Below are 25144 nucleotides of genomic sequence, written 5' to 3' on the forward strand. Positions count from 1 at the left end.
TTAGTTTTATTAGGCACTTTGTTTTCTGTTTCCATGACTTCTCATCATACTAAGACTTCAATGCTTATAAATATTAATAAGCTGTATTAATTACTTATGACTTATGAATAATAAAAAAATATATTAAGCACACATATGGAATTTTCACTGAATAATAGCGTTGATTATTACTTCATATAAGCAATTTCTATGCACCATAACATTTTTGAAATATGGTGACTATTTTTGAGAAATTTATAGAGGCATAAGAAAAGTTCAATTTTATTTGTTTTTCTTAAATTATTGTCAATACAAAATTTTTCGCTCAAAAATACTTACAATTGTTATACAAGGTTTCTTGTAAGTTTTTGTTAGTGGAAATTAAAAAAAAAAGTTGAGTATTAATTCATAATAATTTTTATGAGCATTTGAATTTAGAATTTTGATGACATTCATAAAAATCACTAACATTTGCAAATTATTTTGTTAGAAATTCATAAAAATTTTTTTATCTTTTCTATCTTAAATTTGAAAAATCAATACAAGATGATCTTTAGTTCAAGAACTTTAGTTTGTAGATCTCAGTTAAAAATAAAACAAAATGGATCAGAAAGTCAAATTAATTTTTTACGAGCTTGAAGTTAGGATATTCATCCGTAAATTAACAAATTCTCATAAGATTTTGTTATTTTGTTTTTTATCAAAAATAAATGAATGTAGGTACTTGAAATTTTCATCAAATGTTTATTTTATCATTTTCTATTAATGATAAAATGTTTAAAATACTTAAGACTATTTTTAAATAATTTATGGAAAATTTCACTTTTCAATTTTTTTAGTTTATTTTATAGGTAAATGTCAAAACAATTTTATTCATATAAATTCAATGAAATTTCATTCAATGTTTAATAAATGGTTTTGTTAAACTAAAATTTTTCAAAACAGTATTATATACATAGTTATAAAAACCACTCTTATTAGTGATTACTGATTAGTATAAGGATTTTATATCATTAATAATGTGATGTGATGTCAGTTTAATTGGCTTTAAGATAAGATGTTACGCCCTTTTGGTATACTTATAAATACGAAAGATTTGTTAGTACGATGCATCAAAACAAATGTCAGAAATATATCTACTTGTTAATTGAATATATTAATTATTGTTATATTCTATTACTCATAAGTAGAGCCCGGAATTAAATGCATTTGCATGTTTGTATTTAGTGTATGCACGTTGATGGGGGTTTGAAATGTCTATGGTTCATATAACACAGAATTCAAATATCAAATTTGATTTTGAATATTTGGAGAATTATTGCATATTAGTTCATAAATGCATATAACATGCACAAGTAATGGGTTTTTAATAAATTAGCTATTTTAATTGAAGATAAATACATTTTAGTAATTTTACAGGAGAAAAAAATTGTTGACAGTGTCTCCTAAAAGAATATTGTGTAAATATTGTCATGTTTGCAATACTTCATGAGATCGGAAGATGTAAAGATAGATACTAAGAACAATAAATCTCATACGCCCCAGTGTGTGAAGTAGGTCCCCCAAAAAAAATCAATCCAAACAATTGTAAGTTAAAGATCTTTATTTGTAAGTAGGTTTTCATCGATATTTTCATTATAGGGGGGCCAACTTCACACACATACACTCGCGTTCCGGCATACTATATTGTTACTTGTTATCATTTTGTAAATACTTTAATCACATTGTTTATTCTTACATTATTATGTCTTAAGACCTAGTTTGGTGAAACTAAGTATGTATTTGTCTTTTTTTGTAAGTTTTATGTTAGTTTCTGAGTTAAAGACATATAATTAAAAATGATCTATAATATTTACTAATGATTTAAATTTTTTAAATTTTGATTATCTTTTTGAAAGTATTACAATTTTAATTATTAAAATATTTTTTTATTTCTGATGGAATATCTAGAACTTTTCTTGGTGTAAATATTTGGTTTTTTTTTAAAATCACATTTCATAATGTACAACACAATGCATATAATTGCATATTTAGCCACTTTTGAATATTCTTTGAATATTTGCATCATATTTGACGCTTTTTAAATGCATATAAATTCGGGCTCTAATCATAAGGTTTACATCACAAATATAATATGGTAATACAGCTAAAAGGAACATGAGGATGTCCCGAACCCTCTCTTTTAAATCTGCCACAACTTATTTGTACTGGTTAACATACACTGTACAGAAGAAAAACATCCTGCCCCTGCCCCTCCCCGTATATGTGGCAGTGACTAGTACATCAAAAATACACAATTCAAAATAAATTCATGAACAATAAATAAGGCGTATAAATATAAAATTTATTTTTTCATTTGTTATTGCGTGAATAAAATAAAGTTGTTATTACAATTTACAATGTAACTTAGAAATGTATTGTATACAAATGAATTACATATTTCATTTAAACTATTTAAACTAATCTACAGTATATTATAGTATTAAACTATTATATTATATTGTCTATAATTATTATACTTTACAAGTACATATAATAATAATAATAATAATAATTTTGTTCAAATATGCATACAGGTAAATAAAATAAACATAAAATAAAACGTTTGTATAAAAGAAGACATGCAGATGTGGTAAGGATATATTTTGGACAGTAAAAAATATTGGTTTATGCATTTATTAAAAGTACCATAGCAAGTAATTATTAACCATACCAATGTAATTTTTCCTTCAAAAATTCATGAAATTATGAATATTTGTAAATTAATAAATTATTAATAAATTGTGTGTGTGAGTGTGTGTATGTGTGTACCAATAATTATATAAAGTGAATCAAAAACTTAAATCAAACATTTCTTTATAAGGTTTTTTAGTTTTGAGATTATACACTTTACTAAGTTAACAGTAATAAATGCCATTTTATATGATAATAATTTGGTTTACACAGTTAACAAGTATATTTGTTCGTAATTTAATAATAATAATAATAATAATACAAATTGTTTAATGATAACTATATAATTCAGTTTACATTTATAAAAATTAAAAGAATTAAGATCATTTTTTTATTTTTTGGTATTTTAAATAAACTTTACAACAAAAATAAACTAAAAAACCAGTAGAAAACAAAGAATTTTTAAAATGTTGACTAGTTTTCTATACATACTATTTTTTTTCTCAATAATTAGAATGAACAAAATTCAATTATTTTAGTAACTAAAATGTGTATACAATAATTAGGTAACTAATAAATAAACAATAAATATTAAGCATTTTATTCTACAAAAAATTATATTAATTCAAGGGACACAGAATTTAATTTAAATAGTTAAATAATTAAAAAAAAAATTAATGTAATTCTCCTCAAACTTGGAGTGGAAAATAATCACAATAAACCAGACAGTAATACTTATTAATTTTTTACAATTGAAATAGTCAGAAAATTACCAAAAATAATATCATTCATATATAGCGTCTACATAACTACATCTATACTATTTAATCAGACTTCAAAACATTAAAACAAAATTTGTTTTCTATAAGACAGTCAACACTGTCGTATATTAATTAAATTTTGGCACATTTTACTGACAACGTGTAGGTTAGGGATAGAAAATATAAAAAAATACAAAATTTGATTGAGCAAAATCAACATTTTAATGTTTCTTACTCAATGATCTGCCAGTCATTATTTAAAAAATTTTAGCTTACAAAACTTCAAATAGAAATACACAGTTCATTAAATAGTTGTTAAAAAAACGGTAAACTTGAAAATCAACCATTTAATAAATGTTTAGCACAAATATAGGTAACTCTATGAAATTAAAACACGTAGCTGTAATTAGCTTAGTTATATACACCTGCAATTTAGAGACAAAATTATTTAGAAATTTTAAGTGCCGAAAAATTAATAAATAATAAAAAGAAAGGCACTGTTATATTTAAATACATTTACTTACTCTAAAATAAGTATAAATTAATTTTATGGAACTTGATGGATATTTCAAACACCCCGATAAATAGGAAAATAATAAAAATAAATATAAATTAGGCCATACATATAAGACTAGTAAACAAAGACATTAAACATAATGGTAAATTTATACAATGGACCGTTAGCAAACAATTATAAATAGGTAGTGACATTAAAATTAAGTTATACAGATGTAGACATACATGTGTGTAACATTGCTTGGAAGTTTGTAAACGTTGTATTATGTAGAGTTTGTATAGATGAAAGGTTACCAAATATTCTGGAAAAACCCATACATACATACATATTTTAAGTGTTTATATCTAAAGCAAGAATATCATACATTGATACATCATAAAAAGAAATAGAACCCTTTGGGTCATGATTCCTAAAAAATAAATAATAATAAACATATATGGTTTTCCCTTGGCAAATTTGTATAGTAAAATCATTATTATAAACATATAAAATGCATAATAAACCTGTAATTAACTTCATTGATATAATCTGAGTTTACTTAAATTTGATAAGGTTCATTCTATTTAATATTTATTTAAAAGATGTATTCACTCGAAAAAACCTTTAAACTAATAATATTTGCAGCCAATCTCGAAGTGTCACCAGTCTTCTACCTCTAATTTAGAAAATGTATTAAGTTAATTTATACTGTGTGTATCATAAACCAAATATATGTTTATCATGCATATTTTCTACAAATATCAAATTAAATGATTTGTTTTAATACATGGTATAAAACAGTCTTAGTAAATATTTATTAACATTTAAAACATCTAATACAATTGTCAACTACATTTTTTTTTAATTATTGACTAGTATTAAAATAAAATACACATTAATGTTATCATAATCTTAAGAGGTTATATAATAAATCAGTAGCGTTAGACACAATTGGGTGTATAAATATGGTGCAGCATAAAACTAAATCTAGATTGTGCATTAATTAAAAGTACATAAATATATAAGCTTTAAGGATCAATTAAGTGAGCTAAAATGTTGCCATAACGTTTACTTAGGTACTTCGTTATTTATTGTTATTTAGATTGAGTTTGTCACAAAAGTATAAATATTTGTCATATCCTTTAATATTATACATTTACAGGACTAATTATAAATTATATGGAAGTTTTTATGATGGCACTACAATTTCTGAATTGTATTTTAATTTTGTAAATTTTGCCTGATATAGGAACCACGAGGGCCTAAACTTATAATTTTGAACTGTAATAATAAACTAAAAATATAAATATAAAACTGTAATTACAATAAATATATTATGAAATATGCATTATGTTTTCAAACTCAAAAAATCATAATTTATATTGTAAGAAGAACAACTTAATAATTAAAGATTTTAATTATATGAACATTGATCATTATTAATTAACTATTAATTGTATTAATTTTAAAGCATGTGTTATTTAATGTAATTAAAAAATATAAGCAAGTTACATCTCAACAAAAAGTGACTACATTTCTCCAATTGAATAATAAAGGAACAAAATCAATTCAAATTTTCGAAAAGTAAGATTTTAAATTCTCTGCTAAGTTATTCTAAGGATCAATTTTTTGCTTAGATATTTGTCAAGATAATAATTAAAACGTGATAACAACAATTCATATACAATTTGATCATATCAAAATTATAAACACAATTTTAGGAAGCAAGGGAACAATTCAAAATGAGCGGATCAATCTGAAGTAATTAGACATTTTTAAACTTAAATAATTATTAGTAAAATTAATTGATAAAAATGTATTACTTGACTGAAAATTATAAAGTAAAAAAAAGAATATTTGAAATAATTGAATAATTTTTATTATTGATCTTAAAAATTAAGTATCATCATACAGAAAAATTATTTTAATAGATTATGTTACTTCCTTTAAACATTAAAAATGTATATTTTGATCAAATAATAAATTTAATTTAATTAAGAAAAATTGTCGAATTAACTGATGAAAAAAAATTATATGTTTAAAAGTTTATAACTATTTTATTATTTATTATTTATATAATAGACCAAAAAAAAAAAAACACAATTTCGAATAAACAAATATCAATATTAACATTTATAACATAACTATTAATAAGTTTTAATAGAACAAATATTAATTGGATGTTATTCTTTTAGTTTCATTATTGCAATGTATTATGTACAATAACTCTGATATACTAATAATAATACAATTATTACAAAATATAAAAATTGGTTAGGTTTAGGTTTGTTTCAAGTTAAAAACAATTGAAATGTTACGTAAGGTAAATGGTTGATGTATATTTAAAAAAAGTAGTTAGATTTAATAATTTCAAGTAAAACATTTAAAAATAGTTGAGAAAAATGTGGTTGATGTCTCATGTTATTGTTTATTAAAATTAGGCAGGTAATAAACGTCAAAATATAAAATTGAGTACGAAAAATACTTATTTTCTTATTTTAAAAATTTGTATAGTGCTAATAAAATGATTGTATAAGTACAGTATTATTAGAAATTAGAATATGGTAGTAAGTTAAAATGCAATAGCAATATGTACAAACAAAATACTTTTTGGCGGCCTTTAACAGTTATTACAACTTTGTTGAATAATAAACTACTACATTGGGTTAAATTATAAAAATTCTAAAATATTTTGTAATAGATTTTTACACAAAATGTATGCCATACAAAAATATTTGAAAATTATTTTTATATCAAATGATTACATAAATAAACAGTAACTGAAATTCAAATTATGAATACTAGTTAAAAATATTCAATATAACTAATAATTTTAATACAACTTTACAAAACGATAAAAATTTGTATTTTAAATTCATACACTTAACTATAATAACAGATTTTTATAACTGGAAAAATTATTTGAAAATCGAATCACTTAATGAATATGTTTAAAAAAATATCCAATTGTGTCTCACAATATTTCTTTTATTGACAAGAATAATTAGATATGTCTAGTTTAGAATAATGGTTTTATAATAATTTGAAATATTTACATAGGATCAATAATAAATTTAAATTAGTTATGTATGGTACACAACTTAAATTTAGTATTGGCATATTACCTAAATTCAAATTATATAATTAATAGTGTATAAAAGTGTTATATAATTAGTAGTGTGATAATTTAACAAATTGGTTGGAATTACTGAAGAAATTTGAATGATGATTATTTTATATTAGTTTAATGGTTCAAGTGCCAATATAAATGAACTATGGGGAAAAATTGTAATTAGGTTATGAAGTGAACTTATAATATTAAATCAAACATAACTAATCACTTGTAGTAAATTTAGATATATATTTTTGAGTATTATTATGTTCATCTTTCTATGGTATAAATGTATATTTACATATTGTATACCCAATCTAAACATTTCACATACAATAATAATAAGACATTTTTTAGTTTTAGTACAAATAATAAAGATTTAAAAATATATAAACCATTATTTCGAAAAGGGTAAAATAAAGAGACCGCTGGTCCATATAAAGTAAAACACTCATTATTTCAGAAAATATATCTTGACATAAGTTTAAATAGTTCTAAAACAACATTTTTGGAAAAAATTATATTTTTAACTACATTTGTTTGAGTACTTAGATCTAGAAAAACCAAATTTTGGAAAAGAAGTTTATTAGTTATAATTTCAAATACTTATAAACTGATATGCCAGGTTGAATGAAAAATTTATTTATTTAATGGTTAGGTTAAGTAAGGTAAGGTTTATACAATTTAATGGACCAATCATGGGTGACTATTTTATATTTAAGGGACCATTATCTCACTATTCATTAGTTAAATATATAGTGATTAACTAATCTGGCAATTAATAACCAAACTACTTGTCCAAATATCAATTTTTATATGTCAAAGTACTTTAACAAATATTCTGTTTGGATTAAGGAATTAAAAATGAACAAGATTTTTAAAAAAGTAAAATAATTTAAAAAGGATAAGAAAGATAAAAAAAATATTTTGAAAAAGTATTAAGCTTTTGAAATGTGAGTGTCCTAAGTTAAATGCTAAAGAAATATATGCAAAAGGCCGCCACAGAAGTATTTTCCTATACAGTATATTGATGTAAAGTTTGTTAACACATATATTAGCACATATATATTATTCTGTACATCTATGTAATTAAATCCAACAAAAACATAAAAAAATAATTTATGTACAAATATACATATTATTTATAATAACATAATATAGCATCATACCAAAATTGATCACAAATATTTAATAGCATCATTTTTATTCATACTAAAAAATACATTTGTTTGTTGGGTCATTAATATTATATTCTTAGCATTGAATAAAACAAGATTTAAATTAAGTTATCAATTAACAGAATTACTTTATTTTTTAATTTGTATTTTTATGTGAATTATAAATTATAAAAATTACACAATTTTTGATCATTAGTCACTGGTGTTAGAAGACAAAAAAATAATACGTAAGACAAGAATGATGGGTAAATAGTTAAAATTATTTTTTATGATTATAATAAAGAACTACATAAAAAAATGATTAAGTTATTTATCTATCAAATGTATAAAATTGCTTAAATTGATAGAAATCTTGGAAATCAGGTAAGGTTAATGGAAGTAAAAGGGTATTTTTCTAGTTGAAATATTTAAAGTAAAAATACCAATCTTCTCATGACAAATTTAATCAACACAACTCAATGTACAATAAAGGCGAGGTGATCAACATTTTGAATGAAGAAGATGTTTGTGAAATGTTTTTTTAGGTATCTAGTGTGATATCTTAGTATTATATTAGTCTTTAATATCAATAATTTTGGTGTCGTTTATACAAACGAAGATTGTAAATATGCAGGTAAATCAGTAATTAAGTACCTTATTCAATATATTGCAATTATAAACTAAAAATAGTTAGTTATTATTCAAAATGTTGATGATAATTAATTTTTATAATCACCAATAATAATTATTAATTTATGTTAATTTTTTTTTACCAAGATTGTTTTTATTTCAAATTCAGATGAATTAACAGAAGGTTAATTGTGATATAAATTTACTAAAGAATTTAAACATACAATTTCTAAAAAGACACTAGACTTGTTTAATGTAACAACACTGTGATTGAGTTAAACTACTTAACAGCTACTTTTTAACTACATACTGGATATGAATTACTATGATTGAGAAATTAATACTCCATTTTGTTTATTTGGTGAAAGAGCATTTCCATTTGGTAAAGTGAGTGAACTATGACTACCATTTGCCACATTATTTATACTGGTAATTGAAGTTGATGGTAATACATTAAAGCAGCTTCCTCCAGACATAAGTTCCAAAGCCCGATATAATAATAAATAATTTTCCTATACAAAATAAATAAATAAACAGTACGCTTAAACATGATGGTTTTTTGATAATTTAACTTACTATATCCTTCCAAATGCCTGGTCTTTGATTATGGTACAATTTAGCATACAACGATATATCAACTACATTTTCATGTTGTAGTTGCTTACCTATAGTTGTTAAGCAACAAAATATTGCTGCTTCTGTTCCACCAAATCTACAATAAAATGATATTTAAATAAGCAAGTTAATATTTTTAAATTTTAATAGCTTTATAGTAAATATTTTAAATTTAAAATACATAAAAATGATACTTAACAATAAATATTAAAGGTTAACATCATGATTATATTTTTACTTTAAGTTTATTGAGATCAAGAATCATTGATTATAAATTATAATAATTGAATAATTGACTGCAGTATAAATATTTTTGTGATACTTCGTATAGTATGTCTTATTTGCACACAATTAAATTCATATTTAACTGTAAAACTATGTTTTAGAATAATATTCGAAAAAGTACTTTTATAAATGTTGTTAGCATTACGTTTGGTATTTTATAAATTAATAAAAAATTGAAAAATATAATATAATCATGTAACTAAATAATGGAATTATGGTATTTTTCATTACTATTATTTTATTTATAACATGTACAAACACTCACTTATCCACTACAACAATGGGGCCATTTTGGTATTCTAAATGCCACATTTGTACTATTTCTAATAATTTAATCAATGAAGATAATTCTCTCACAGAGTATTTACTGTGAATTAATCTAACTGGAAGCATAAAATCATCTTGTACAGATTGAATGACAAGATCTCTTGTTTCATAATCATCTCCTATTTTGTCTTCTTGAACACTTTTAACTTTGAAATTATCACTATCTAATGTTGTATCAGAGTCCACAGGCCAAAATTTAATGAGTGAGTCCTATAGTATAATAAAAATGTATATTTTAGTTAGTTTTAAATTACTATAGTAAAAATAACAAACCGTGTCTTCACTCATATCAGTTAATATTACTACAGTCTGTGCATTGTGGTCCCAGAGCATTTGCCAAAAATCTAAAACTGTATTTTCTAGAGGATGCTGTGTAACAATAAATTCCCCTAGCCGCTTAAATCCTGAAAATAGATAGTATGATATTTAAGTAATACAATCTTATATCAGAAACATTTTCCATGATCACAATTCAAATCGAAACTAATAATTTTTTTCCATGTGGGTTGTATTGACCAGTAGTATGGTCTAGTTAAGTCGACAGTTAAGAATTTTGTTTGGGCACCAGTAGGTTTCTGCCTGCCCGGTTTGGAGGATGGGTCTCTTAATTTAGACTATGAAAAGAGACTACTTAGTTCTAAGAAATCCAATTGCCTATCCAGAGACAGTTACGCACATACTATAATTAAAGTTTGAGTTACGAAAAAAAGGCTTAAATAAATAAATTATAAATAATATCTAGAATATTATAAAGTGTAAATTGTAAGAATAACTTAAGAATTCTATCAATTTTCAAATATAATCCCTTAAGTCATGGTAAAAGTAAAACGTACATAATGCTCTAGAGATGTCGTTTCAACAGGTTTATACACATAAGACAGAAAACTAATAAAACTCTTTACACTTATGTGAGTTTATTATGATTTCAGTTAACTTGTCAACATACCCAATTCCAATATAAGTCATTAGATTCATTCAATATTTAATTATTTCAGTGGAATATAAAATAGTTACCAATTATCCACGAAGCATTAATGTAATCACTTCCTTCAATTCCAGGTTTTGGTGTTAGGTGCACTCGAGAATTTTCTACAGGAACAAATTCTTGAGATCTATTTTTATTTCGATTAAAGGGTTTATTTGCAGATAATAACAAATATTCTTGTGGGACAAATGATGTTATCATCTGATAAAAAAAAAATTGTAGATTCAAAATTATTTTTTCTAAAATATATTTTGTATTATTCAAACCTTATAATGTTTTTCAAAATCTGAGGCAAATGATGCAATTTTACAATCGTTTATGTCAGTTTGAAGATAACTTGTGAGGGTTTTTCTATTAATACTAGAATACATGCAATTTATTGCTTCTAATAAAGCGTCATGGATAAATATATATTGTTCTTCCGTTTGAACTAAAAAATTCCTTTGCTGTCTAATGTGCTTTAAGAAATCAAATATATTTACTTCCTTTTCACTTTTAATTTGCTTTAGCATAGTATCTAATACAATATATGTACCAGTTCTACCAACACCAGCACTACAAAAAAAATTTAATTATTATCATCTATCAGTATTTTTAATTTGAAATAAAATTTTAAAATATTAAGTTTATTAACATACCTGCAATGAACAACAATAGGACCAGCATCAGCTGGATTAGCACCAGCTGATTTATTCACAAAACTTAAGATTGGCAAAGGATGATCTGGTGTACCATGATCGGGCCAATTAGTATAATGATATTGATATATAGTTCTACCTAATGGTACATTTTTTTTCTTTTTAGCCTAGAAATATAAATTTTTTAAACATATTTTATTTTTAAAATGTGAAATATAATAATATTACTCGTGTATGATGCACTTGGAATGTACGAACAGTATACATAGCCATAAGTTCTTCTTTTAATAGTTTAACCTGAATAAAACCATATGTTTCTATACCTTCATTTGGCCAATATAAATCACACTTTCTCTATTACAACAAACAAATAATAAGACAATTAAACTTTTTTGAGCTACTGTTGATGAAAACAAATAGATTCATTTTTTTTTTGCTAATTTTATAATTTAAATTGCATTATATTAAACAGAATATTTTAATGGAAATCTTGAAGGAATCAAAACCAATATTTGATTATTAATAATATATTATGTCATTAATATATTCTTTAAGGAGTGCAGATTCAACTAGTATGTATTACATTTATTACATTTGTATTTTTCTAAAAGTATTCAAAACTCACAGTTGGATCATTTATTTTAAGGAATACTTGTGTACAATAAAGCTTCACATAAAACCTGATTAGTTGGTTAACTAGTTTAAAGTAGTTGTTTTGTTTTTCAAATATGATTTACTATGTCAGGAATTTTTTAGTAATTTAATGTATACAACTACTTAGTAATTACTGAAACACAGTTACTTTTTACGTAACTAGATTAGTATGTTTCTAATTATTTATTTTTATTTATTTAATTTAGGGGTATATAAGTTATGGCTGGGGGCATTTCAAATTTTAATACAGGTATTTGGTATTTGTTTACTGCCGGAAAAACAGAAATTACCATAGCTCAGTAATTGGTATTTTTGATGACTTTAGAAGTGTTTTATTTCAAGAAGATTTTACATTTTTTTTAAAAATGATGTTTATAATCATTATGATATAAATGTATAAGGTATTTTCGGTAATTACCAAATCAAGAAATTCTAGGAAACAAAAAATACTAGTAATTACCAGTATGCCAAAAATATAACTTCTTTTTTGAGTAACAAATGTTGGAAATCATGTAAGTAATTTGATCTTTATTAATAGTTGTTCTGAATAATAATACCGTAGATGTATTGAACCACCTTATGAGAAAATGTATCATCACAGTTATAATAGATTTGTACAGTACGCACATCTCCTTCATCTACAACCTATGTTGTAGTTCTCCACTTCTAATTGGTTGATTTTTTCTATTTTCTATACATTTCTTTATATGATTGACAACCAAAAAGAAGTTGAGAACTATGACATAGATGAAATAAAGAGTGTAGGATGCGTATCAAATAACTGTGATAATACCTATCTATTTTTCCTTCCAACTATTCTACCCTGGGTTATTAATTGAAGTAGACTATATTTTTCTGGATGCCGAATAGTCCCTAGATATTGAAGTTTTTTTTTAATATTTTCACTACTTCAAGGTCTTTCGTTCTAATACGTTGATATTTGTTATTTGATTGTCACGTGCACCAACTAGTTTTTAATATTCTGTAGTACATCCATATCTCAAATAGACAACAATTACACAATATAGATTACAATAATAATAATACTGAGTTCATCATTGTCATACTGGTAAGATGTAAGTAATCAAATGTTTATTGATTAACATTGTGATCCTGTCATAAGAAGATGCACATGCCCAGACACCCACAGTTTTGTCTTACAGAAGTACAACAGCAAACCAAATCTAAGTTTGGCAGAACCAACCTTGGTCTATAGTTTTAATATTGATATTGAGTAAATTGACTGATCATAAAACTTTAAGTTAAATCATTATTTGTTCTCTAGTTGGTTTTAACTGTATTTTCATTTTTAAGCAAATAATATGTAGTATAATACAATTTAAAAGCACTTATTAGTCATTTAACAATCAAAATATTGTAAAAATCCAAATAAAAACACAAATAATATTCTTACCTTAAAATTTTAAAATAGGCCAAATTAGTAATACTAAAGCTAAAAGCACATAATTAAAACTGCTGAACACAAATTTGGTATGTAGTCTGTTTATAAGATGGATACAACACGTGTAAGTTTGATGTTCTTTTACTAGTGGTATCAGACTAGTTTAAGTCAGTGGTATGGTACTTTTATGTAGTTGAAACATGCAAGTTATATATAATGATATTACGCAATCATAATGAAAAAATGTGCTAAGCTTTGAATGAACTAAAAATTTGATACCCAAGTATTACGATATATCGCCCTAATAAAGGACTGAATACTGCACTGAAGAATGTACTTTAAAAAATTTAAGTATTTTTAGTTGTAGATTTTAATTTTAATAAATTCGTTATTGATCAGACTATAAGTAGTTTTAATTATTACTGAACCTCTATATCAAAAAACATGTAACACAATTGTTCAACTTGATTATTTATATCTTTTGTGAACTTAATAAGATTATTATTATCTTAGAAACAAGCTGTTATAAAATTAAAAATAACAATACCAGTCACTGGTAGTATTCCAAATATAAAACATGAATAGAGGGTAAGACTTTGGTTACATATTATTAAAAAGGATGGCTTATTTTTAAGTATGGTCTGAAGTTGAAATTATGAATTTGGGGTGTTTGGTTTTCAAACCGATATTGTTATGCTAAGAATATTAATATTTAAAACTATAATAATGTTTAATGTTGTAAAACATAATATCTTTAAAAAGTATAAATCAAATTTGGGGGTTCCAGTTATTTATGAAGAACAAACTTAAAACAATCTCTATCACATGATTTTAAGTTAATTTTTGACAGGAAACTCTCTTAGAATATATAAAAAAAAATTGTGGTAGTTAAAATACTTAGTTTTAAAATTAAAACAATTAAATAGTTTTCATTTTTAAATTAATTTTAAGACAAATTTTAATTATACTATTTCTTAAAATATATTACCCGACCACGTTCCACTAAATTTGTTATCATCACAATAACATGAACATGTTGTTCCCATATCATTTGCCAAAAGTCAATAATTGTTGATGGCAATGGTCCTTGTGTACCAATGTATGCATTAGCTTTTTCAAAACCATCAATATAGTTAGCATTTATATAATCAGAATGACTTCCTGGGATATTATTAATGTGAAGTTTAACTCTGCTATGGTCGTCTGTAAATTAAAATATTATCATAAAAGTCATTTAATACAAAATTTTAAGCAAAAACTATAAAAAAAACATAAACATAAGTTTGTTAAATAGTATAAATTAAAACCCATTTTGTATATATATTACGAATAATGATGACATTAGTAACTTGTTATTTAGCTTCAGCCACAAATGTGCTCCGAGTGCTAGCACGGCCGGTACTACTAGTTCCCGGATAAGTGACCACCCAGGTTCTTTGTGGAAAATCTCGCCACCCATACACTTGTTCCAAACCAACTGTATCCTCCCAAACAGTTAAAACCCCATTTAAATAAATAACCGGCCAATAGCTTATGTCCGCGGATTAAATAATAAAAAATAAATAATATGATGAAATTTGCTGAATAATGTAATAGCCAGGAAGTTAATATTAACAAAGAACAAATAAGAAATGACACTGTACAGTGTGATAAAATAGTGGACGCCTGTTCGTGAAGTTATGAACAAAACCAGTGGAGGCTCCGCTTAGAAGTTGGTACATTTTTATTGTACATAGAAACAGTATGTATTACAATATTAAGTATAGTCACTTTTAAATCTTTTTAATTTAGCTTTCAACTGTTTTTTGTTAATTAACTATATACATTTTTTTGGTTATATCATTTATTAAGTAATCAAAAATAATTTTGTTATCAACTATCAAAATCAGCCCAGGTGAAAGTTAAATTTTGGGCCCCCCCTAAATATAATAATAGGGTCTTTCAGAGGGTGCACCGCACCTCCAGCACCCTCAATAATCGTGGCACAGTGCAGTACTTGTCAAGCATGTCATTGTAATGTGTTATATTTTAATTCAATGATAAATTGTTGCATACAAAAAACGATTCTGAGCAGGACGTTGTGTCATCCTAGCACACTTGTATATATAATCAAAATTCATAATTTTAAAAAAAAGTTTAATAAAAACAGAAACTATCCAATGGCTATGTAAATAGCATAACTTTACACTGATTTTTTTTTTTTGATAATGGTAGAAAACTAGTGAGGAAACTTTTATTACAATTTGCAATGTTAGCTATGAAAAGAAACTTATGAATTTCTGACTTAAAAATAATTTACAACATTTCAAAATTTTTCATGGCAATTATTCGCTAATATGAGTCAAAATATGTTAAAAATGTTATCATGTATGGACAATACTGGTGAAAATTTCAAGTGTCTACTGTTAGTAGTTTGAGTTATATCTAAAAAATAAAATTGACATTTTTGTTTTTTCCGACGCTTCCAAAAATTACTAAGAATTTTTAATTTTGACCCCACAAAAGTACTAACTAAACCAGATTCACTTTTCATCAGAAAAAACAATGATGTCAAAAACCTATCATCAAACTTTTAAATAAAATGTTAATCGTTTTCTCTCGTTGGTTTTTTTCGATATTTTAATTTTAAGTGTATTATAAGTATTTTCAAACATAAATATTGTACATACTCATAATTCACTCAAAAATTAAAATAATATCGTTAAAAACCAATGAAAGAATGTTCTTATCTTAAAAATTTGATAATACATTAAATTGTCAAAATTAACAACACACTATAGAAACAGGTGAACAAAAAAAATTGATATGTTGTACGTCTGTAAGACAAAGACAGTATAATATGAAAGTACGAGTGGTATGACGTCTCCTTAATTATAATTTTTTTTATCAAGTTTTAGCCATCACCCAGTCAGAGGCTCAAGGTCACTCATTTATTTAGTACTGGAAGGTAGAGAGTACTTATCATTCCCTGATATAAACAACCGAATTCTGAATAATTTAATACTAACTTAGGACCATTAACACAATTTTTTTTACAATTTGTTTTGTTAAAAGGGTTAGTTAATCCAAATTACAATTATAAATCGACCTCAAGGAAAAAAGGTGTCTGACTAAAACAATTAACATATTACATTATATTAACAGTGAATAATAAATGCAATAATCGAAATCAAGGGTATTAATTATTATTTGATACAAAAAAAAAAAAATAATATACACTACAGATAGGAGCAATTATATCGGAATGCCATTTAAAGTCTGCAATAGGTGGATACTTGGACTTCCCATGATGTGAAGAACAAGTAAGGAGTACTGATAACTACACATACAGTTAGTTTTCAACAGATACACAAACATGCAACTGACTTTTACTTTTAAAAACTTATTTTTATAATTGGAAGCCTACAATAAGATATTAAGGTGTAATTCCAAACCAAGAGAACCCCAGACAAAACAAGCTTACCAAACTAATGAGTCCACCAAAGCTAGTAGTGTTTACTGTTTAATAATTAAAATTATGTTGAAAATTCCACTGAATTAAGATTAAATCTATATAACGCCCATATATTTTACCTATATATCACTGAGATAAATTAACAATATTTATTTGACCCGTTCAGTGGGGTTCATTATCTTCCCCAAGGCTACATAATTACCTTAGCCGAAATCCGTGGATTATGTCAACATTATCCGTAACATATATATCAAAGTATATGAAAATAGAGTGCTCATTTGGGATGTAAACAAAAATTAATAAAACAATGAGACAAATTATGTAAAAGAAAACTGAAATATATTAATTATTTTGTCTGGAAATATTACAAATTTTGGTATGCCAATAAATAGAATTAGTTTATTGGTCTATCATCTTAGGACTTAGACCAACTGAGCGCTCTGTTATCAAATACTCTTTGCAAATTTTCTTAGACTATCATTACAAAATATGTGAATAGATTACAGTAGCAAAATTATTTATAATTTATTTGCTTACAGGGAACTATGTTGAGGTATCGATTTTTTGATTTATTTTCTGGTAGTTGAGATGATTCAGTTGAAAAATCAAAATTCATAGACTCTTCTTGAATAATTTCATATTCTTTGCTAAAACCAATATCTCCATCAACATGTAAACTAGCTACATGCCTAGCAAAACCGTCCACTGTTACAACATGAGATTCTTGTTTATGTTTCCACCAATCAGAATTTGGTAATGTTGGTACAGTATGTGACACAAATGGTGGATCCTCCAGATAATAATAAGCAGCATGAAAGTATACCCTACACACAGGATGGCATCTATAGTACAAAACATTTATTTTATGTGTTACATGTAAAGAATCACACATATTGTTAGCTATGGTGATAAAAATATTCAAGTGTTAAATATAATATTATAATGTTTATCAACAAAATAAATACTTACTGCCAAAATAAAACAACAGCTACAATAAAGAGTAATCCCAATACGCAACATAAACCAATCAAAAGGGATTTTGTATTTTCAATTAAATTATGATTAATTTTTGAAGTATTATCATTATCACAATCTTTATGTAAGTAGACTGATCGAGGTTCTGATGCTTGACCTTCTATTAAATTATTACCTAGGAAACTATTTGTCGCTCCATTTATTTTTAATTCATACATGGTATTGTCTGTTAAGTTTTGAACAATGTATTGATTATGCTATAAAATAATAATAATTTCACAATTAATTAAATCAAGTATTATGTCGCGATGCTATTTTAAAGCCCATAATTTACATACATTTGAATTGATACTGTCTTTTGGTAATGAAATGTTAAAATTCTTAACAATATCAGAAGTATCCGAAACATATATAATATATTCATCCACTGATTTATAAAATATTTGAGGTGTAGTCCATTGTAAAAAAATAGATGTACCATTAGTTCCTGGTACACATGAAGCATTTGTTATAATTGGTGGACCTGGGCCATCAACATCAGTATATTGAATTATTGTATCTGAAGATTCACTTTTTATAAATTGTTCGCATTTGGCTACAACGTGTACTTGATACTTGGTGAAAGGTACTAGAAATTTACAAGTGTAAGTTAATAAAAAAAATATTTAAACACATATAATTGAGATTAGACATTTTGTTATAATAATAAATAATTAGATAAATAAGTACCAATTTACAATAACAAAATGTATCATCTCAAAATTGTTGTATTACCATACTTATATTAATATTTTTATTTAAAAAAATAACCTAGCTACACACAAGGGCTCCTTCCCTAAAAATAGGAGCCTGTGATAGTGGCCGGCAAAAATTATGGCATTAACAGTAAAATAACTGAAATTACGCCCTTGTTTAAAACCAAACCCTAGTAATAAGTGTCAAGAAATATCATCTAACCCAATCTATTATACACTTAATCCACACATCAATAAAACAAAAGTTCTTAAGGATATTATGTGAGGTGTTGTACTTTCAATAAAAAAAAAGGAAAGGGAAGGGATCAGACAACACAAGTATTAAGTTTCTTAAGATTTGAAGTACATTCAATTTAAAAAAGAGTAATATATTTCACTATATGTTTATTGTTTATTTATGTATTAGATGCATTAATTGTTATTTAATTTAAGTTAATTAGTTGTTATGATCATGACTTGGACAATTAATTAACAAAAATAATACTTATTATATTTTAATCATTAGAAGGTAGGCACTTAGAATTTCAAAGTTCTGTATATGACTTCTAATTTCAACATTGTGATTTAAAAATTAAATTCTAACATAAGAACAAGTAAAATAAATATGATCAGTTCAATTTTTTATCATTGAAAAAAGTTATCATATTATTTGTATAGGACAGCAGAAATAATTATGAATAAAATAAAAATATTTAAATAAATTTGAATATCAAGAAAAGTAGATATTGCTGACAAAAAAAGCTATGAATACTTTCATTAATAGTTATCTCTTTATCGTATATTGCAGTCGTTCCTAAACTGTTTTGGTCGATGATTCTTTAAATATTAAAATTTGATTAATACACATCTTAAATGTTAAGAAATAGCACTATAAAGTTTAGGAGTTACTGGTTCTACAAACTGGTTAATATATAAGTCAATATATTTGATAAGAATCATTCACATTTTAAACTGTAATCACAATAAAATTATCTTTATATTTTAATAAAGAAAACAACGAGAAATCTATTGGTTTTAAAATTGCATTTATAGCTTATAAGGATTTATTTTGGATCATCCTTTTTTTTTTTTAAATCTGAACAATCTGAAAACTGATAAGTTAAGGTCTATTTCTATACCTATGTAAAATTTAAATACCGGTTGAACTTTAAAGAAGTCAAATTTGAATTTTCAGATTCAACAATTATTAGAAATATTACAACAAAAAATATAAAAAAAAATATAGAAATAATTGAGTAGACAACATAATATGAAGCAATAATACATTCGATAAATAAAAAATTGGAAAATTTACTTCTGTTGTATGGTAGAATTTGAGTGTCCTATGTTACAAGTAGTTAACAGTAACAAATGCATTAAATGTGAATTCCATGATTAAATCATATCATTGAATACAAAAAACAATTCTGAGAGAAGGAGATGAATGAATCAGATCCAAGTAGAGTTATGTATTTCTGTAAAATTATATTTTTCCTAACATAGTATTTTTTGATTTGGTAAGTTAAATTAATTTTTGCCAAAAACATCACAAACAATTTGAGAACAAAAATATTTAATTTGATCAAAATTTGAATTTTAAACACATTAAAAAGAATATTGTACCCATGTATTTGTAATTAAAAATTTCAGTAAAAACTTATGAGGAACCTTGTATTGAATTATCAAACCCTGATAACAAAAATAAACTTAAAAATAACTAATAAATTAAGCAAATTAGAACATTTCAGCTGTGGAATATACTGTAAATAACCTATAAATGGTTAAAAAATATAAATAATATTTTGATTTTATTTTATACATAAAATGATAATATTAGTAAAAGTGGAATGTTACAAATTTCTAATATATTTTGAATCATATATTCAATAACTATATTGTTTAATGGAAAACCATTACATTTATTTTAACTGCAAACAATATTATAAAAAATTGTAACTATACTTTTGAATTTTTAAACTGTTTAAAAAAACAATTAATTAGGTGTTGATTTTTTAAGACAAGAAACAAAAATTATTTTAAACAGTTGAAATTTAATTTGTTTAAAACATTAAAAAGTTACAAAATATTTTGAAAATTATATTTTCAGAAAATGTGGATAGAAATATTTAATGAAAATAATAAGTCCCTATGATTATTTTTTTTTCAAACAACAAGGTCAAAAACAAAAATCTATTTGGTCTAAAATTAGCATTACATAAATATTCCTTGAAATATTTTCCCCCTATTTTTGTGATTTTTTTCACTGATAAATTATAATACCAGAAACCATTATCAATGTTGAAGTTGCAGCAATCTTTATGTTCTAAGAGAAAATTTTTTAAAAATTCATCGAAAGACCAAAACATACTGCTTGCTCCATTTAGAATTTAAAATAAAATAAAATGTACCAATAAATATATTGACCTATCAATATCAAAATTAATAAAAATCCAAAGTCACAGTATAAAATGGCGATGATTTTGTGAACATTGATTACAGTTTATTAGAATCATCTATACAGTAGAAATAATCAAACAATAAATATCCACAACATTTTCGCTCAAATATTTTACGTAATATTGTAGAATCTTATCAATAAAAAATAGTTGAAATGTATTCTGTCAAGTAAGAAGTAGAAAAAAATGTAAATTAATTGAAGCAGATCCGTTCAAAAAAAATATATTAGAATTTATATTATTATAGTATCTTTCGTTCTAAATAAATTCAATTTATTATAAATTATAAATTTGTATGACTTTTAAAAAATTGACCCAAACATTTTCAAGATTTAATTAAAAATCTTGTTGTTGCTTACACATTTCAATTTATTGTACTTTTACCAAAGACAATTAAAACTAAAAAGATGTGAAATTTTATATTTGACATTATATAATTTACAAATACTCTAAAGTCTAAGTTATTGGATATTGGGTACTTATCAATTATCTCGATACCACGACTACTGTATTATAATATAAAAGATAAAACCATTATGAACAAACTATTAAAAAAAATATCACAGGTTATAATATCAAATATTATCACAGTAGTGCAAAGTTAAATAATGATAAGAACACCTAAAAAATAAAATTCCATTTTTGGTGACCAATTTTTGTCAAAAATTTTTAAATGATTTCGAATTGAAAAAAATGAAATTTCATATTATCAAATGAATCTCCATTTACACTGCTCAAGATAGGACTCCAAATGATGAAGTTTGGTTCTCTAATACTTTTTATTACTCAGACATTTTTTGGTAAATTCCGAAGACCAATAATTATTTTAATTAATAGTTAATACTAAATTATGACTAAATAATAATGGAATTAAGAATAGTCTGTTTAAAATATTATAAAAAAAGTTATATACTTACTGAGATCTATAATTGTATATATGTGTGTATTTGCCAATAATTTTGCATATGTGTTATTATCATAGGAATAATAAAGATTGTAATTGGTTATTCCATCCTCACCATCTTTTGGTGCAAGCCATGTTATTGTAATTGATCGACTGGTTACATTAGCAACAGTTAAATTTTGTGGTTTGCTTTTGGTTACTATAACAATATATATATTTTCACAATTACAATTAAATACAAACTATTTCATTAATATACACACAATAATACTATATTAAGTTATAATTTGTTATTTCTGAATAAAAGAATTTTCTTATTACATAATCAAAGTAGTTTATAGGTAATAGACCGGGTAATATACATAAATTTGACTCAGCAAGAGCACCTATCTATTTTTTTAAATAAGATATAAATTCATAAGCAAATAATTAAATCTGATATTCCAATAAAAATTAAGTCTATATTTAAATTTTGTAGAAGTATTAATTTTATATGTAACTGAAAAATGTTTTTTTTTTTAAATTAGGTATTTAGGTACATAATATAAATATGTGTTGTGTGGTAGGTATTCATAATAACTGTACAAAATGTATCCTTTAGGTATTATGTTAGTATATTATTGAATACTGATATCTAGATTATGGTTTATCTTTTTTAAATAAGATAGTTTACTTTTCTTGTGTAAGTCTTTCAAGATAGAGGTTTATATTGGTTTGAGTCATGAAGGTACAAAAATAATTTAGTGATAGAAATCTATCTAATCTATAAATACAGAAGGAACTATGTTTATGATTTTCTCAATAAATAAATCTTATTTTAGACATAATATGCATGGTTTCACTAATGAGAGACTGTAATCACACTTCAAGTAAACTAAAATAAATAGTAAGGATTTGTTTAAACAATTAGGTATAATTTAAAAGCATTCACAAAACATACCTCTATAGATGTAGGTATTTAGCCAGTAAGATACATATATAAAAATCTTTTATTAAGTTTTTAGTTGTTTAATTCAGAAAATAAAGTGTACAATATTAAAATATGTAAATAAATCAGTCGTTTAGACCTAAGTGGATTATTAGAATCCAGGCTCATTTTAATGTATTGCTAAATAAGAACGAAAAAAAATTTAAAAAAAAATTCTATTTGAAATTCTATGCTGTAAATATAAATGATTATTTTTGGAACCAGATAATTACGTGTGGTTTATCTAATATTTACCAACATTTTAAATTTATCTTTGTAAAACAATGTTTTTTCTTTTTTAATCTATTTTTTTTCTTTGCTTGATAATTTGGTATGTTTAATAATCTTATTATAATAATATTTTAACACTTTTTTTATTTCAATAATTATACAATTACATACTACCTATATATTTGTATGTTTTAATATTATTCTCTGACTCCACAAGCAATAGCTTAAATAAGTTAGATAAATTAATTTATTAATGAATTTACTGAATATGTTATGTCTCATGTACATCAATTGTACCTCTATCTCCAACACAAGCTTAGCTTAAAGGACATAGATGGTTGAAAATTATATAATTTTTAAGATCATTAAGTATATTCTCTCTCCAATCAATAGAAAAAAATTGAAAAATGAAGATCTTTTTTAACAAACAGAAAAAAATACCTATATAGTGGGCTACATAGTACCTACCTACTTATTATTTATACTAACAAACTTCAATTTACGGCAGTGTATCATTAAGACTATACACAAATACTTTTTTATCATGTTGTATAGATAATTTTATGGTCTACACTTTTATAAATAAAACTAAGAGGCATATGAACTAAAAAAACATGAATATAAACTATAATATGTGCTACCTATACGTGACTCAGTAATAATTCAATTGTTTGCAAAAATAAAATAAAAATAATAGGTATATTATTCAAAGTTAATTCTAGTAAAAAGGTAAGTATTATATTATTATATCGAGAACAATTTTTTTAACCTTTAGCAACCGCCCCATAAGAGCATCCCGTAGTGAGCCTGTACTTATCTGTTTATACAAGGGGTCTCTAATATTAAAATAGGTAATCACTATCTTAAGGTAGTTACAGTTTGCTACTTGAGCTGATACAGCAGACCTCCTCAAATTTAGGCATAAATATGATAAGAAAAATAAACCACCATATTAACAGGGTACAGTTAGAGAAAAGTACTCAAATGAGTGTATGAAATTACTTAGCAAAATCAATAAAATGAGTCAGTGTTGGTTGATAATCTGAAAACTGGCAAAACGTTTGAACCGTGTGTGAAGCCGCCAGATGCGGACGTAACAAAGCACTATTTTAGCTATAGGGGAGCAAGACGAGGGACCGCCAGCCGGGACCGCGAATATTATGAACATTAAGGTGAGAGACACTTGCTTACAGCACATCGTGGACTTACCCTGAGAATCGCAGTTGCTTTTGTTTTGGGCGGCTGCCCGTCCGATGCAAACGTACAGGCAATTGGGACACGAGAACAAGACGAAGCTCAGACACCATGTTGCTATCCACATCTCCTGGACGGTGTGTGTGTACGGTATGAGCGGGCGTTCACGACGCGGCGTGGCGTACCGTCACGATGGCACCGTCGTTGTTGCACTGCCTTTCTGATTTCGGTAACAGTGGTGCGTTCATCGCATCCGCCGATTAGCGACCGACTGACGGCGCGGCGCGGGCGAGCACGTCATTATTCCTAATTCCTATTGCAGTTGTAGTCGTACGGCACACGACGCGGTTCGCGCAGCGAAAACGACGACAACGACGACGACGGACCGGCAATATGATGCATCAAGGAAACCGGGCGACGCGCGCTTATAATTATTACTACTGTTGTTCACGATTTACGGCCGTGGAGTCGTAATCGCTAGCAAACGTAGAAGTTATAATCACAGACAAATTATA

The 25144-nt window shown here is 25.1% G+C and overlaps 1 protein-coding gene across 2 annotated transcripts; it reads right to left on the reverse strand.

The window, feature by feature from the left end:
* Positions 1-8283: 8283 nt before the first annotated feature.
* On the reverse strand, positions 8284-25144 carry LOC111026312 (tyrosine-protein phosphatase 99A). Of its 2 annotated transcripts, none has more exons than XM_022304369.1 (14): positions 24645-25144; positions 22251-22436; positions 18482-18771; positions 18138-18400; positions 17706-17992; positions 14703-14917; positions 11887-12012; positions 11659-11825; positions 11287-11575; positions 11050-11221; positions 10309-10439; positions 9974-10245; positions 9385-9520; positions 8284-9320 (listed from the first exon to the last, which is right to left on the reverse strand). In XM_022304369.1, the coding sequence occupies exons 1-14, from the start codon at positions 24754-24756 to the stop codon at positions 9132-9134; spliced, it is 2835 nt and encodes a 944-aa protein (XP_022160061.1). In that variant the 5' UTR covers positions 24757-25144; the 3' UTR covers positions 8284-9131. The 2 variants fall into 2 exon arrangements, with proteins under 2 accessions (XP_022160061.1, XP_022160060.1); XM_022304368.1 differs by having other exon boundaries at positions 17706-18010; positions 24645-24756.

Source organism: Myzus persicae, unplaced genomic scaffold, assembly GCF_001856785.1.
Source record: "Myzus persicae strain clone G006 unplaced genomic scaffold, MPER_G0061.0, whole genome shotgun sequence".
Classification (NCBI taxonomy): domain Eukaryota; kingdom Metazoa; phylum Arthropoda; class Insecta; order Hemiptera; family Aphididae; genus Myzus; species Myzus persicae.